Source organism: Anthonomus grandis, chromosome 7, assembly GCF_022605725.1.
Source record: "Anthonomus grandis grandis chromosome 7, icAntGran1.3, whole genome shotgun sequence".
Classification (NCBI taxonomy): Eukaryota; Metazoa; Arthropoda; class Insecta; order Coleoptera; family Curculionidae; genus Anthonomus; species Anthonomus grandis.
The window spans coordinates 14,588,148-14,606,811 of NC_065552.1; the positions used below are offsets into that span (position 1 = coordinate 14,588,148).

The 18,664-nt window shown below is 31.7% G+C and overlaps 2 protein-coding genes across 4 annotated transcripts in view; both read left to right on the forward strand.

The window, feature by feature from the left end:
• The window catches only part of LOC126738979 (uncharacterized), a 192,388-nt gene that overhangs the window by 109,686 nt on the left and 64,038 nt on the right, over positions 1–18,664 (forward strand). The gene's annotated exons all lie outside the window — the stretch shown is intronic.
• The window catches only part of LOC126738980 (interferon regulatory factor 2-binding protein-like A), a 29,739-nt gene continuing 23,296 nt past the window's right edge, over positions 12,222–18,664 (forward strand). Inside the window, exons 1-2 of the mRNA XM_050444500.1 lie at positions 12,222–12,996; positions 15,039–15,429. Coding sequence (XP_050300457.1) covers positions 12,550–12,996; positions 15,039–15,429 — 838 coding nt within the window. The 5' untranslated portion in view covers positions 12,222–12,549. The remainder of the gene's footprint in view (positions 12,997–15,038; positions 15,430–18,664) is intronic.

An 18,664-nucleotide genomic window follows, 5' to 3' on the forward strand; every position in this document is an offset into this window, starting at 1 on the left:
ACTCCTTTAATATTTACTGTCTACGCTACATTTGTTGAGGGTTCTTTTAAAATAAAATTGTATATATCAATTTTAATAAATTTTATAAAAAATAAAAATACGTCGTACAAGCAAAGGTCTAATATTACGGTGAAAACATGAAACACTATGAACAAACTGTGTGTAAACTGTGAGAAAAAACTCTAATTATAACTAACTTATTATACTATACTAATCATAGTATAAGCTACAATTATTATATAATTATTATTAAATAGAGCTATTCTTAGAGCTAAGTAACCAAGGATACAATTTAACTTTATACCACTATATGGTCTATGTTTTGGTTCAAAGATATGGTATTTTAAGTTTTTGTCGGCCAGTCTGTATATTTAAAGCCAACATTTTTGTTTTAGCTTTGTCTCAATATAAAAAAAAATTGTACCAGAAAAATAAAAAAATCAGTAAACACTAAATGATGATGTAACATAATTTTTTAAGTTCTTTTGTTATTTATAAATTATACATTCCTCTTACTGAATGTTATTTGAAGTTAAAATTTTGTCATTTGCCAAACAACTAAACTACGAAGTATTTAATATCATTTTCGATTGTTAAAAAAACTTCTGTGCATACACAGCCCAATAGAGAAGTCACAATCAGTATAAAAAATATCTCAGGTGCAATATTTTGTTTACAATACAGTAGCTCACCCAAAAGTACCTTTATTAACTTTATTATTAAATTTTACTTTTATTTCATCTCTTACTACAGATAATACTAATAACCTACACAATCTAACTACATTTAATCCAGTTTCACTGCCTTACCATCGTCGATGATATTTGGCAAAATAGAGATCTTATAAAAGAGCAAGAGGAGGATCTCGATATTCAGGTAGTTCTAACTACTTTAAAGAAAGGAAGGAAGCCAACTTGGGAAGAAGTATTCTTCCAGTGTCAAGTCATATTGGGCACAATGGAACTCACTAATTTTGGAAGATAGGCTCTTGCGGCGGAAAATAGATGATCACGACGGCAAAGAGGAGATAAGGTGAATCTTTGTGCCTAAATATCGGATTTGGGAGTTGCTAGAGAACATCTATTGTGACAGAAGGCTTTGATGCATCAGTTTGCGCCAAATTTGTAGCGGGATTCTTTACGTACTTGTCGTATGTCCACCTAACCTTTGACGTCGCAGGGTATCCGTTAACCCCCCTCAGTATTCCTTTGTACAGTTATAGGAGAAAAGTGGACAAAATGCTTCGGGCGCCACTCTAAGTAATTAAAGGAGCTTAGAGTTTCCTCTAGCCTCTCGGGTAAGCCTTTAAACAGTGGAGCAACCAGGTGGATGTTAAAAGTAGACTGTCCGGTTATAATGAGATCTTATTGCTTTTAATCTTTATTATTACAAATGCTAGTAAGTAAGTAACATGTTTGGTTGCTTAAAACTAAATGAACAAAAGTGTCCTTAAAATCTAACAATCTCCCATTACCAATGTCTATGATTAAGCACAGGCAGTTATTTGAGAAAATGTGCCGGAAAATTCGGCACTCTATTAATGACGCAAGACAGTATGATTTAAGGGACGGGGTTATGATGTTTTTGTACAAGCGGTTACGGATGACATTCGTGAGGCAAAGCCGGAAACTCAACACCAATCAAGCGAAGCAATCTCAATCAATCGGTCAACATTTACCCTTGCTCTGTTAATATACGGACAGTAATTATAATATCACTGACTCGGTTTACTTGTCTCTCACCACTTTAAGAAGACAAGTAATACAAGTAATACAACGTGAGAAGTTATAAGAAGAAGAATAAGTACATCGTGGTCGTGATGGACGACTTCCGCAAATGGGTTGAGGCATACGCTCTATCAAAACAGTAAGTTTCTACTATCGCCGACGTCTTAATGAAAGAATGGATCTACCGATTTGGTGTACCTTTAGAACTATATTCAGACAAGGACGAAAGTTTGAATCAAGCTTGTTCCAGAACATCTGTAAGATGCTTGGAATCAAAAAAACAAGAACTACTGTATTACATTCGCAGTCAGGTGGCATGGGGGAAAAATGAATAGGACCATTAATCAGTAATTGGCCAAAATAGTCTCCAGCCACCAAAGGGGCTGGGATAGGTTTCTTCATTTGTTTTTGGTGGTTTATCGATCGGCCTTTTATGAAAACGCAGGCAAGTCTTCGGCTCAAATAGTGATGGGAAGAGAACTCTATTTTCCATACGATCACTTTATTCTTCACATGCGATGTGTTACTGAAACTTCAAATTTGCTTGAGATGAACCTTGGGATGGGCCATACGAAGTTATGGAAGCCACCAACGATGTTTGCATCGGTTAGGATCAAGCCAGCTACATGCCAAGAAGCGAAACCGCATAGAAATTGCTGGGTATTTTAAGTAATTAGTCGACGAATTTATAGGCTTTATAATATAAAATTATAAATGGCAATTCAATTTAAAAGATAAGGCGAAAATATTAAACCTATCCAAGCAATCCCATTGATGTATATCGCATCAACACGCTCCTCGTCCATTGTGAGTTTAACTAATGCGAATAATAAATGGAAAAATAACTTTGAAGACCATGTTACAATCTTCCTATTTTTTCTTATAACTGTACATTGACTTTTAAATTAACATTACTAAACATTGCTCTTCTGTCATTGAGCTCTCGGCAACGGTGAAAATTTTTGTCGTAGTTGCAGATTCGAGAACGAAACAACTTATAATTATATTATTATTATTATTATTATTACTATGTTTGTTGTATTTTTGAGAATATTGATTGGGAGGGCAATTGACCTCATGAAGGCGTTGCCATTGCCCTGTACGGCATTGTATAATATCACATCATTGATTACAAGACACACACTTTCCAAATTCTTAAAATTTTTAAAAAAAGTTTAATTATATTTTTTATGGCATGTTTATTGAATTGACAAAAACATTTTTTTCTAAGATACGTCGTCTACTCATTTCGTTCTATTTTAAACTTATTTAAGTTTTTAATAGCCATATTTGTATTTACTCCCACATTTATTCTGTAACAATTGGCCGCATCAAAATGTTTCCTTTACTTTGGAACTTATTTTAAACACCGATTTCAAATGAATTAAAACATTATAAAAATTATGAGAGTGGAAAGATATATGGACGAGTATGTTGCTTTTATTGTTGATAGCTTTTAGCACTATAAAATAGGTCTAGTTCAAGAAATGGTATGTGATATCGGAATTCGCTTTTTTCCAGTTGTAAGCCTTTTCAGCTTCATTCGGATTTGGTCATCTGCCTCTCTTTTTTTAATTTTTGTAGATATCCACGTGTTGGTATTTATTGATATCCATCGCAATTCCAACAGAACTTCTGTCTTCTTTTCACTCCAGTTTTTCTTATTAACATTCCCTTAGAACATTGAAAGGCTAGAATAAACATTGCCGAGGAACTATGGCCAGTTTGTTTGCGTGCTATATAATAATAATAATAATAATAATAATTAACACAAACAAAACACATCACAAAGTAAAAGATACAGTCTGTTAAATGTATGTATATCATAATATATAATCTATTGCATTAATTGTTTTTGTTATCATCATCGGAATAGAGAAAAGAAAGTAAAAAGAAACAAAACAACCACTAAATTATGCTTTATTGTTCCTGTAGTAATTTCTTAAAAATGTATTTGCTTAAAGAATATAAGCTAAAAATGTTTTCGGTATTAGTTTGTCTCTGATGCAATGATGCCAAATGCTTATGTAGAAATTGCAAAGAAACACACTTTATAATATCATAAAAATTTGTCACTTATTTTAACAGGCACAAAATAATACTATTCCTTTTTAGTAAAATAGGAAGCATTTTTTTTCACAAAATATGATATGATACTCTATAAAGAAGTCAACATTCAAAGTTAAATGAATGTTATATCTCTATTAGAGAAAATAAAATCCCAACGCCGCGCAACTCTATGCGTTTTTTTAACGTACTTCATTAGAGTAAAGGCACTTATCTAATAAAAAGCATTTTTATGGAGAATAAATATTGTATAATTATTATCGATTTCTTAATAAGTTTTTGTTATTCTACGTTTATGATGATTGTTGTCCCTTGATATGATGTTATGACCATATCGGTATTTACTCGTGAAAAGATCGGCCCAAATCGCCTTTTTTCCATGGTGCGGCACAAACGGCACAAGTTTTTACTAGCAGGTTCACAAAAACATTAAAATGACTCAATTTTTCTCCTGTTTTCAACCAAAAACTTAAGAAAAAACACAGAACTTCACAAATGCCGAATGGAAACACAAAGCCGTTTGTCAAGATGACATTTCGCAAGATAACATTTCAAAGCCATTTCAAGTTTTTTAGAAGCGGTTTTAGGAATAAGAATGTTAATTTTTTGCTTTGAAGTTTTTATTTCTACTTTTCATTTTTAATCCAAAATCTAACATCAATAAGTTAAATTAACATTATTATATGTGTTGATATATAGTTGAAAATTTCCTCTTTTGAAAATGCGTGTAAACTTGACAACAGAGAATCGATGAATATGTTTGTAAACAAACACCCCCCTTGCCTCTGTGCATATGTTGAACTTAAACAAAGTTGTTGTTTACTAATTCTAGCCTTTCAATGTTCTAACAGCATTCCTAACAGATGATTTACTTCTTTAAAGGTTGCCCTTAGTGCAATTTATTCTGTTATACGAAAAATTGTACAATAAGTACTTATAAAATGAGGAATTTTACAAAAAAAACTAAAATAATTGGTTAATTAACCTAATTTCAAGGTTAACTTGGAAAAAAAATTAAGTTAACCTAAGGTTAACTTAATTTAACTTATTTTACACGAGAACAAATGATATTTAAACCATCCTATTTGTATTAATGCTCAAATTATTAATAGGAAGGCTCAAATATGCGTACTAATTTTTAGGATACGGGTATTTACATGTAATATGAGAAATAATGCATGCCATCTTTTGAATCGCGTCTTAAATATTAAGTACGTACGGTGCAGAATAATAAATGTTGTATGTTCTTAATGTAATATGCTACAGGCGTTACTTTTGCAAGTATTTAAAAAATACATTATACTCTGACTCTATAATAATCTAAATACAAATCTAAATACACTATACTCTAAAAAATACATTTACACCCGAAATAATGTTTCTTTAATTCCATTAAAATTTGTACTACGAGGTGTCTTTCAATATTCTTCTCATTTCCTTTTTTTTTTGTCTACGTTCTGCGTAAGTTTTGATCTGCCTTGGCTTTTTTAATTCTTGATTATATGCCATAAACAAACGTCTTCTGGGTTTTGTGTTTGTGTTCATAACCCCATTATAGTATTTTGGGTCATCGTCGCTCATTCGGTTCGAAGTGTATAATAATAAAATTAAAATTAGATTTAGAAAAATCGTGGTGGATAAAGGAAAAGATTAGATTCATTTACCGCCAAATGCCAACATCTCGAACGTAATATGACGTACCGACTAACACAATTCTAAAGGACGAATTCATTTGGTTGACTGGAGAATGTTGAATTCTAATTTGCTGGGCACATTTGCATTTTAATGAGTTCTAGATTATTCGATAACCTTTAATATTCGTCTCTGCCATGTAATCCGCGGTTAAAAGCCGATACAAATGACCAAATTTTAATGACGATCTGCAGGGTATAATTGCGGCAGAGGCCCAAATTGTTTGCAAATTGTGCAAAGCATGATGCAAATTTCGAACGATTAAGTCAGTTTAATACCACATGACAAGCCTAATTTTTTATGGAGAATTCATACTTTTTAAACGTTATTTGAATTCGTGAGAAGGAGCCTTTACTCATCTATTTTTGTGAGGCAATAATATAGCTCCATTACCATATCCCAATTTAAAAGGCGTTTCATTACTGTTCGTATAAGTGCCTTTGGTTATGCTATACAAAAAAATAATAGACTAAACGTAATGATCCTAAACTGGAGTAATGATCATGATCACCAAGGATGAATAATAATTTTATTTTAATTATTTATTTAATAGTATTTTTTCACCTAATGGATATATAATACTACTTATAATCTATTTTTATCCCTAAAGGTTTTAGAAGCACAATTTGTATTTGAAATAGTATGTGTACACCCATTTCAATTAATTCTAAATATAATTTTTATTGTGAGCTTGATTAGTAAATCCAATAATTTAAAAAAGGTCTATACTCTTTCTTTTTAGAAACTTTAAATACTATATATGTACTTCTATCATTAATAGTTTTGACTTTAATCTTTAAATCACATAGTAAACGGCATATAGATACACTATCAATAACCCATGTTATTAATTTCTTTTTTACTGTGAAATATACTATTCGCCGTATAATTATTGTAAATCTTGCAACCCAGACAGTAAATGTTTCTCTGCCATGCGATGTATTTAGGGTTTTACGGTTCATCTTTTCCCTGAGCAGCATTTTTCTTTATATTCATTGTATTTCATCTTACAATTGATTAAAAAAAAACTTATCTAGGTTAAGTATTTTACTATCTTCGAAAACAAACTCAGATAGGGTGTATTTGATTGAAAAGCATAATTTTTATTGCACTTTTCTAAGATACCTATAACTTGATACATTTACATTTGCCCTTTTCTCAAACTACTAAACCATACCAAACTCCACTGAAGCCAAAATAAATCAAATAGTAAAGTTTTCTAAAATTTGTTGTTACATACTTAACATGATTTTTTGAAGTAAGGATTTCATCCACAATAATTTAAAATCGACTATTATACTGAAAGTCGCAATTTAAGTCATAAATCTTAATGTTGAGACAGAAAGGGTGTAAATGAAAAATATTAAAGTTGAGAGAAATATACCTTATGGCACACCAAATTGATCTTCCAAAAAATCACTTTCGTGACTCAAGACATTAATTGTGTTTTGTTTAAGTCCAGAAAGATGGGGTCGCATGAGTCTATTTAGAATATTCCTGATTCCCAGATTCTCCAAACTACCCAAACGATATTAATGTTCTTAACAAACCCATACACTATGTTCCGTGGCTATATCTGTGGCGGAACTGCAATATTCTTCCCAAACTCTCCATAAATTCTTTTTTTGAAATGACAAAACCTTTTTATAGCTAAGACATAATCGCTGCATTATTTTATTGAATTATTAATAGTGCAACCTTCTTTTTCACCCTTGTGTACAAATTGATTGGCTTTCACTACGTATAGGTTCATTTAATAATTTTAATGTCTAGCTAGGCAGATGCTGACGCAATTATGAATGAAGCGCAGGTACCGATTTTAAAATATTAAATTTAGAGTTGGCAGTGAAATCAAATTACTAAGTATTCAGAGTTAATTTTATTATGGGATCGTAATCGTAAAACGTGCAAATTGCGAAAAATAAATTGCAAAACAAGAAATTTAAATATAAGTAATTATTGGTATATTAGTGTTTTACGTAGTTAAAATGTTATAGTTATCGTATATTTGGCATTTTTACCAAATACTAGTCAATACTGATAATCGGATTGAACCAGTCAATGTTATGATGTTGCCAAATACAGCCATTCTTAGAAAATGCTACTCCTCAATTCCCTGAAATGCAAACTGATTTCGTTTCCTCGAAGCCATGTTGCCACAATCCCATTTAATCTTTAATCATCTAATTTTTCCGCCAAACCTTAATTTCATTTGTTTTAAAAACTCTTACCTCTTTTTAGTATGCCTTTATTATTCCACGTTACCAAGTTGTTGACCTATAACTGTTAACCAAATAATAGGCATATTGTATACATATATATAGACTGTAAACCCACATGGCAACATTGCATAAACACGGGGAGTGAAGACGGCAGGGGTCGGTCGAGTAGCGTGATACCCCGGTGGGGCAATCGTTCGTTACGGTAGTGACGTCACGGCCAATGGTTGCTGCCCGCTACGTCACAGGCTGTGCGCGCGGCGCAAAGCTGATGTGTATTTGGGAGTTGTAAATTGCAAACGTTTTCGATTAGTCAGCACTGTTGCCGTGTCTTAGTAAAAATCCCTCGTTAATTTTACTAAGAACTTTAATGCGGTTAAGATTTTAAAAAATCATTTATAGGACAAAAATCTTTTGATCAACAATGATTTAAAAAAAAAAACAGCCAATCGAGAATGTCCAATCTCTTATGTGGTTAATTAAATACTTTATTGTTTATTGTATATATTAATAAATAACTTCAAAAGCGTAAGCATTAATTATATCGTAAAAAATAGTTTGTCTTTATTTTTTACAGTACAGCTTATCGATTTAGGATTTATTGGATCGATCGGTTATTTTCGTGAATAGTAACAGATTCGACTTTGCAAATGCCTTTATTCCTGTCTTTAGTTTTCCAAAAACAAATTATATGATCGCTTACAGCATACTTTCTTCTAGAATAGAGTCTTGCCAAATCTGTCTTAGAAAATGTAATACTACTAACTACAACCTATTATAATCTCTCTCTTTTTATACAATTCTATATCGATATCTTCCACGTAGTACTAAATTATGGTATCCTCGTTAAGGGGCATATTCCTTTTGTGGCAGTACTGTTTGGGCTACAGAGTACGACCATTCGAACCATGTCTTAAAATGTAACCTTAATCTCCCAATACAAACTTGAAAATCTCTTATACGTAAAGAACAACTTAAGGAAATTTAGAGTAAAATCACAGTCAGGTCTACAGTTATAAAAAAAGATATTTAGCTGCAGAAAAACTTTTACCTGCTTAGTAGAGATTAATAGATGTTAAAATGGCCCAAGCTACCCTAATCACATAATTGATTAGGTTTTATAATTTTCTATCGATGTAAAAAAGTCGATATGGTAAATCTTTTTGTTGATATGGGTAAATAGTTGTCTGTATAGTGACATTAATAAATTGAATTTGAGGTTATTTTTCAACCCTTTTTTAAATTTTAAATGCCTGTTTTAAAAATATTAGAATCAGTTCGATAAAGCATAAGAAACGTATGTTTCTTACGCCTGTGTAAAAAACAATTTCGCATGAAATGTGCCAAACATGCCATCTAATCATTGTTTTGTCTCTTTTTTTACATCTTTAATGTATTCATCCCACCTGGCAAATGACCATTGTTAATGTCAGCTCGATAATAGAAAAATAAAATGTTCTTGACGTTGGTTTTTGTCTGATGTCCTTTTTCGTTAAAGTTAGCAGGAGAAAGGAGGTACGAATATATTGTAAACATAGAGAAATATATCAAGTTCTTACTTTCGCAATTTCATATAATTAATAAAACTATTTTTAATTAAAAACAAAACATAATAAATTAATCGGTGCGTAAAATTTGTTTTAACTTAATCGAAATTTTCGTCACGCTTTGGTGATATAACACAAAGATATTATAAAAACACAATTGATCGTATATTAATATTATTTAAAAAATAATTAGTCAGAGATACTAAATTCCCATTTTTAAACTCTTAATTATATATACCTATTTTTCTACAATTAAGCATTAACCTAAATACCCTCTTTATAAAAGAACTCCATCCATCCTCTCCTTGGAGTGGTTGCTAAATTTAAAATGATCAATAACATTTATAATTTATTTTAGAGGTTAGGTCAAATATCAAAACAGTCCACTCTGTGTTTGATTATTTAATTAATAATAAACAATGTATTGATCAAGCTAAATTTAAATGAGGCCCTGAACGCATGTTTATTTACACGGATGGATCAGATGCTATAGTTGTAGAGTTTTTGCTACCCTATAAGATAGGTTTTTCGAAGGAATCCCCTTGGCTATAATAGAGCTCTCAATATGATTGAAAGTGAAAACATAGGAGATCGAATTGAACTATATTCTCTGATTCCATAAGCGACCCTTAAAATTGTTTATAATGTCTCTTGGGAGAATGTATTATACATTTCAGAGTAAGAACCACAATAGAAGAAAAAATCTCTAATTAATTTGGTGTGGTAATCCTGTCACTGTAGATTCAAAGAAATTAAAAATGCAGACGAGCTTATGATAAGGCCGGAGTCAAAGACTTTTACTTATTTTAAAAACATTTTAAATCAATGGACAGCTTAAAGCAAAACCTAAGGGGTAGAAGCACTCTTGGAGAAAAACTGGTTTAGGAAATCCAAATTGAAGAAAAAAAATAGAACCATGAATAGTAGTAAAGATCATTGCTACTATTCATGGTTCATTGCCAGGCAACTTATGTCCCGATAGAAATGTGAGATCACTCAAATACATGTTCTTTGGATGCCAAGCATGCCTTAAGGAAATAATCAGCCTATTCTAAGGTTTAACTCCATTTTTATTTATTTCCCAATATTACTACATGATAGAGTTCAAATCTTTATCTCTTAACATTTCTGACGAAAAACAATGAAAAACACAAAGTCACGGTCTCACAACATTTACTTAAAGCTACACGTGTTTCGCTCTATTCAGAGTATCAAACATACATTTAAGGTTAGGATGACTGTTTGGTTACTGTTTTGCCAACGTTAGTGGCTTTTTAAGGTTTTAGTCTTTTTAATGAAATTTAAAAAAAAATGAGATTTCTATAAAAATAATTTTTCTCAAAATGTAAATTTAACAAGAAATCAAGCTGTTTAAATAATTCTCATAATCAGTACTGTCTTGTAAAATCTTCTTCTGATACTTTTGACAGAAAAAGTAATACCTGAAGCTTGCAAAAGTTGTACTGAAGCTCTGAATGAAATTGTATTATTGTAGGATTTCGTCTGGCTATTTATGGTACCAAGCAATCTTGCCCTTCTGTAGTGACTCTTCCGTGACTTCTTGATTTATTTTTTAGTGTTTCCAGCTCCAGACACCTCAAATTCATTTTTGAAGCAACCCCTTGTCTAACCCCCACCGTTCTTACGATCTGTCTTTGTGCCATGTCTTGTTCTGCCAGATCAATAATTCTTCCCCTTTGAACTTTCCATAACCCCCCTTACAGCATTTTTTATTGAAATATGCGAAAATAAAGAAATTATAATCTGAATGCGACTTGCGAGAAAAACAAAAAATATATTGCCAGGACAAATTTGTCTACCCGTTCTTGTTAGTAAGCATATGAACTTTTTCATAGATTTTAACAAAAAAAAATTAAGCGAATATTTCATATTAATAGCGTGTGATTCCATATGAGTTTGATTGTGTCTATATCACCATTTAAAGTAATATCTAATTTGCCTTTCTACTCTATTTTGGGCTTTCCTATACCCAATTTTTCATATTTTTATAAACTACTGCAATTTGTTAACAAATATTTTTAAATAAATTTTGATATTCCTAGAGACCGATGATAATAATAATAGCTGTTAATATATATAATAATAATAATAATAGCTAGCAGAAAAATTTGAAAAGAAAAAAGTCAAGTCAATAGCTTTTTTACTTTTCTTAACAATGTTATAATCTGTCACCTACTTTTTAGTTCAACGAACATTAATAAAAACTAAAAGAGTTATAAATAATTTCTTATAATAATAATAGATTGAAAAGTAATGCTAAAATTGATGGTTTGACCTTCTAATTGTACTGTAAACATAGATATATTTTAAGAGGCGAGTTGTCTCTTAACGTATCCTTAAACAAAATTGGTGCAGTGAAATGTAGGTATAAAAAAATTAACAATGGTTGTTACTCGTTGAAAGAATGTGACAGAGACCTATTTGAAATCTTAATTTCTTAGGGAATGATTTACAATAAATTTGGCCTCAAAATCTCAACTGGTAGTCAAAAAGTTATGGTTATAATAATAAAAGTTATGCCATTATCGTGAAAGGTGCATTCATTACAAAACAATACACCAAAAATAAAAAAGTCTTCTAGAAAAAAAGAAGACAAAAAAATGTATTGTGCAAAAAACAAATATAAACCAAAGATGCCACTTGCAGAAGATTATAGGGATGACATGCTGCCTATTTTCCTAATTTTTATAATAAATTATATAGTAATATAAATATACAAAATAAAACAATTATTATCTAGAAATTTGGTTTGGTATATGGCATATTCAACTTGAATGTTTGATGAACGATCTGTGAATTTCAATTTTTTTTTAATTTGTGTGCAAAAATAAATGTAATTCGGCGTAGGAACTAAACTCAAAGAAAAAAACAAGCAAGTGTATCGGCAACGTCGCATCGCCATTATCGCAACCCGGCGCTTGCACAACCGCTGCTGCCCGCTTCAAACAAACCGAGTAGATACGTTGTCAGTAAGCTAGTTTCGGTCCTTCGAACCGGGGTCGCGTATTCGCACAGCAACTGCCTTATAAGTGTTGTGTAAATTTGCTACTTACTCCATTTTCCGGCATAAAACGTACATTTCGTATATTTTTGTGTCACTTGTGGATTTATATTATTTAGTGCCCAAAATATTGTTTATTTTTTGTGTTAGTGTCAGCATGCCACCAGAGATCTTTATATATAACCCCATGTATTGATATTAGCAACTTGGACTTGCCATCTCTACTACTAGACACTTGTAATGGTAAAAAACTTTTTTATTTTGTTTTAATATATATGGTAAAAATGTCGGTAATGCAAATGCAACAAGCCAAAAGGCAACAGTGTTATTTATGCGACCTGCCTCGCATGCCGTGGGCTATGGTACATGACTTTTCTGAAGCCGTGTGCAGAGGCTGTGTGAACTATGAAGGAGCAGACAGAATAGAAGTTGTACTTGATGCTGCTCGTCAGCTCAAAAGGGCACACGGTTTTCAAGAGGGTAGGGCCGCAACACATACTTCTAAGGGGCATAGGGAACACCAAAATGGTGAAGTTGGCGTTGGAGCTAGTAATAGAACGCAGAGCCAATCTGCTGGACACCATCAAAGTTATACTATGCACCATAGCACTCGCGGAGCTATGATGGAAGGACCCTATTCTAACCAACCACCTCCTCCACCAAGGGGAAGTCAGGCCATGCCTAGACCGCAGGTTGATGCTGCCACTGAACATGAAGCATTGGTAAGTGTCAAGCTTCAGTAAAAATTTTTGGTTTTTTTCTGGGGTATTAAGACAGAAAGCTTGAAATTTGTAATGGAACAATAATATGAAATTGGTTTTATTATCTTTATGATATTATAACAGTGTTTTTATTTCAAGTTATATTTTTTTGGAATCATGGTCTGCAATAGTGAATAATAATGCAATAGTCAATAATAATAGAATGAAAGGCTCATAATCAACTTGAACATAATAATAATATTATTGCAATATTTCTATTGGGTCCTGTGTTTTTGTAGTATTTTAAATGTTATTAGTTATCAAATGTGAGGATAAAAATTAAATAGGACACACAATTTTTAATTATGTAGTGATTTTTATTATCTTCTACTATATTTATATTATCAAGATATTGCTTATTGGGTAATAGGGCTATATAATTTTAAATGTTGGTAAGCTAAATACAATGTATATCTATATCTTATATATGTATATTTTAATCTGTCAAATCCACAGTCTGCAATATGCTTTTTAGAAATAATATTAAACTTCTTTTACATTTTATGAAGAAATTGTAATGTAAGAAAAGACATTCATTACTATTAAAGTCATTATATTAACTCACTATGTTCTATTCAAATTTCTGTGAATATCCAGAAGTAACATTCTATAAGTTTCCTACGGTGAATACGCCAAAAAAATTATCGAAAATTTCATCATTGTACCCTAAAACTTATTTTGGAAAGTGGTTCCAATTTAAATACTACATTGATCGCAGTTTAATTGTACAGGGGCAACTGGTATGTTAAGTGGTAGGAAACTTTGTTTTCTTGGAGCAACACCCTTATGCAGAGTGGGAAATGCCACTGCGTTTTACGTTCCAGCAGAATAACGATCCAAAACACTCTTCGCGAATTGTTCGAGAGTGGTTTTCGAGAATACAACGTTCGAGTTTTGAAGTGGCCGGCATTATTCTTGGATTTCATCTTAATTGACAACTTATGGGAAGAAGTATAACGTCGTATTCGAATACAAATGTTTCCGAATATTATAAACAAATGTGTTAAATGTTATTTGTTGTCATATTTAAAATGAAAAAATGTTGAATTAATTTTGTCGCACTGATTTTTAGCAATGTTGATAAATATAAATATGTTTGATCTCAAATTTTATCTAAAATAATGTTGTATATGTCATAAGATAATGTTGTGAAACATTGCTTTAATCTTAGAGATATTACTTTTTCATTAACTATATCCAGAAATCACCTGATAACTTTTTTAAACTTTCGATAAAGACTTTGTTGCTTTGCTTTCGTCAGATAGTGATATATAAACTTATTTAATGTTATGTCGACGTAATGTGTATTCAAAATAAGATGTGAGTGAATCAAGGGCATTCAAATTACTGACCAGCTTAGCAAGCTTAGTAGTGTGTTGATCAAATAACTAGTTAATTTTTATACAGGGTGTTATTAGAGTATCTAGACAAACTTTAACCAACAACTCCTTGGCCAATTTGAAGACGAAATGTTCATAATATGAACTTTAGACTGCAACTGCTTTGTTTCCCAGCTAGAGAATCATAATAAAAGATCATACATATATAAAAAAAGATACATTGTTAGTGTGTACATACATTTAACAATGTATAATAATAATAATAAGCTTTATTTCCAACAGGTTACAAAAACCCAGTTACAGGGAAAATCAATTAGATATATAAATGTACAAGTACGAATGCATATATCTATCATGTATCTACACACTATGTTAAAAATGGTGTATATAACCTGTATACAACTCAAAAATAAAGTTTTTGTGGACCCATATTGCTATGAACATTTCATCTTGGAATTATTCAAAGATTCATTGATTAAAATTTGTAAACCTTTTTGCATAAGGATAAATAAAACTGTACTACCTTTTTTTGTTCTTAATAGTTAATTATTATCAGCTAAATTTTTGTTTTGTCTCACTAGTTCCACTTATCAAGCTTCTGGTTGATTAACCTCGAAAAATCCATGTACCAACTATATCAAATATGTTTTGGCTTTTTTTTAGGTTACAAGGGCAACTGTCCGACTTCCTACACATTTAGCTGCAGCCGCACACCATCCACTTCAAGCTCACCATCATACACCCTCTACCCGTCAGACAAGTATGCCCACTCAAGGTATCAAAAGAGGCTTATCTTCGGCAGATGACGATGACCACCATCCACATCACCATTCCAACGGTGAAGTCAGTGCCAAAAGGATGCTCGCCGTAGATGAACACGGTAATATAAAGCAAGAGCCACCCATGGTGAGGCCACCATTGACGAGAGGAGAGAGCCTACCAGCGGTATCTTTGGCACAACCATTTGTAATGTCTGCGGAGAGGACTTTCAAGCAGGAAAAGCACCCTATGAGAGGCGGGTCATTCGATGCTGGAACTGGTTTTAAAGTAAATGGTAAGTTTTTGTTGATAATGCAACTATAACACTCAAATCAAATAGAGTAAATTCAGTTTACCTATGTAAAAATTTAAACCAGGTCATCACCATTTATATAATTAATTGTTTCTTCATATCTATTGCCGATAACATCGGACGGGCAGACCTTGCGGTGACGTCATAAAGATATTCTCGTCACGTCGTCTCAGTGACGACGTGACGTCAGACTGTGTACGATCTGCGTTATTGTTTTGTTTCCTGTTAGACAGAGTAAAGGATGGTTGCAAGTTGTAAATGTAAACGTTGTCGCCCAGTCTTGTCTGGCGTCAAAATAAAAGTCTTGTCTAAGCCGATAATTATTATTGTCCTATGGCGGTCGTTAAATAATTTATGGTTTTGTTTTCGATTTTCATTATCACATATCCGAGATGTGGGGACCTTTCCTGTTTATTTAATACTTTATAATTTTAAATTCTTAATCTATATATATATATATATATATATATATATATACATATATTCACATTTTTAAATATATCTGTCCCGAGTTTCAGCAGCACGCCTAAACTGGGCTACGGAATAATACAAAAATGACCACACCTACATATGTGTTTTTTCCGGAGGAAGGTTATAGATATGGTTTTAATCGCGGACTCGTCATCGATTTTGCAATATGCGAATGTTGAACACTAGAATGATATGCTCGTTTTCGCACAGCGTCCATTGATTCGCGATGTCATTCGGTACTACTTACAAAAAGTCGATAATTCATTCGATTTCCACGGAAACAATGCCGCCGGACTAGGCTAGTACTATAATATAAATTATTATTTTTTTTCATAGAGACGATAAGAGTCTTTTTTATTAAAATCTATGTTTTGGTATTATCTATTTTGTAGGATATTACGTCAATATTTCAATAAATTTAAAATTTATAAAATAATGTCTTATATGTACTTAACTCTTAATTTTTAATTCAGTTTTAAACTTTTAATTCAAATGAACAATGCTGGTAGAAAAAAAGAAAGAAAATGTGCTACACGTAAGACAAAATCTTGTGTACAAGTACATCCCAAAAACTAAAAAACATAAGAAGAACCTTAATACGTAGTTCTAAACTATACAATTTGTAAAAACACATTATCAAAAAATTACAAAACAAGCTTAAAAAAAAGTGATTTTAACTTGCTTTTAAACTTTTTATTATCTAATCTAATTTTTTTAATCTTAATTTTATTGTCTAATACCTAGAGGAGCAAGATTTTAATTTTTTTTTATAAAGGTAGATATATGAGCGAGTTTTTGTTAAGGGAGGACGTAGGGATTGGTAGGGAAAGATCAAGATAAGTGTGAAACTTGGGCTCCGAATTTCAAATTGTCTGGCATATTATAAATTAAGACGCTGCTTATTTATGTTTAAAGATTATCAATACAATAACGATTAAAACCAGTCCCGGCATATATTTACATGTAATTAAAAACTACTGCGCATTTTTTTATTGGTATACTAGAGTTTAATGAATGTGAGTCATTATTGTCTGTGTGTGGGTTGATTCATTTGAATTTTTTATTTTTGTTCAACATTATATTCTTTTTAACCAATTTATGTAATGCTTTCTTAAAAGTTTTTAGTAGAAAACTATTTATAAATTATAATTACATACTAAATGGACAGTTAATATAGAAGGTTAATTTAATTTAATTTTATAACGGTATCTTTATGTCTAAACTGCATTATTTGTCACAAAAAATTGCGACTAAGCTCTACATCCCATCGAAAATAATGGATATTATTTTGCCGGTATAATGTCAAACTAACTTTATATTTTCATGCAAATAATGTTCTGAGTAAATTTGAATTAGCAAATAATTTTTATTATCTTCAAGACATTAGCAATCTCTATGTAAACAATAGGCACTAAACCGTTCTCTTGAACTTTGTGTTTCTTTCGCATTGTTTATTGTGTTCCTTCTCGAATATATAATCCTACCTTCATTGATAATGACGCAAACGATTTTTTAATGAGCTATTTAGCATTCCAAATAAATCTCTCTATTGTTCAAAGTCAATGCAAAATAAATAATTTTGAACGCAATATTCGTTGATAACCCAACTAAAATTTTTATTAGAATGTGAAGGTAAAACAGACAAAAGTGAATACTATTTTAAACTCATATAGAGATTTATTCATATTTAACAGCTGACCTAACAAACTTCCAGATCTTTTTGACCTAGTTTTTTCCCATAGTAGACCACCGTTTTATGCTATGATCCGACGTCTCTTTCAGGCAACAAAAACTGGTTAATGGGTTGTCAGGGTATAATCAAGGCCCCGCCAAATGGGCATTGTGTTGTGCTCGGATGCATCCGAACAAGCAGATGTAAGGTTGCTGGTTACAGACATTGGGTAGACGCGTCATCCCCGAGACCGTGAGAAATGGTTGTTTCGTTCTAAATTCCAGAATATCGTTGGATGAATTAAACAGTTAAAGAGTTTTTGATGTTTTCATTCGAAGTGTTTGTTTTCTATATATTATTTCAAGAAGCAAATCGCTAATATCGATTAGTAAGAGTTAACTTACTTTATTAAATAAGTTTGAATTTGGCCTGTTGTTAAATTTATATTGAATATTTTGAAAAACTTTTAAAAATAGAAGCGTGCTCATGGTATTTTATTGCTAAGGTTATATTTGGCAATCTATGACTTAAAGATGGTAAATTAACGTTAAGGTTTAAGGACCGTAACGATGATGACCTACTGATGCTTTGATCAAAAAAACATTTTCCTATTTAATTAACAAACATTTTTGCTTATTATAAAAATTTCAACATACTTATTTTATTGAATATGCTTTCATATTATTGCTTGCCTAACTGCAAACTAAGATCTCGTCATGTGATGTGGCAACAAAGGAAGAACCAGACAGACACCAAGAATGGCGGTCGGTTAAAGTGACGTCACAAGGTTGACCGCGCGTAGTGAAAGCCCACACGCTTCTGCTTGAACCGTTGTTGCACAATCGACGGAATAATAGCGTCTACGGTTAGTACTACTGATACTCTTCTATGATGACTTGTTTATTGCCTCTTGGGTTGATGCGGTAGTCACGGCCCTTAACTATCTTTATTTCCTGATTTTAAACATGTTGACGATTATTTATAATTTTTGTCTTTTCCCAATTAACACCCTCGAAGTTGAATATATAGTTCGTTCCACCTTCATTTATCGCTTTTATAATGTTTACCGTGAAG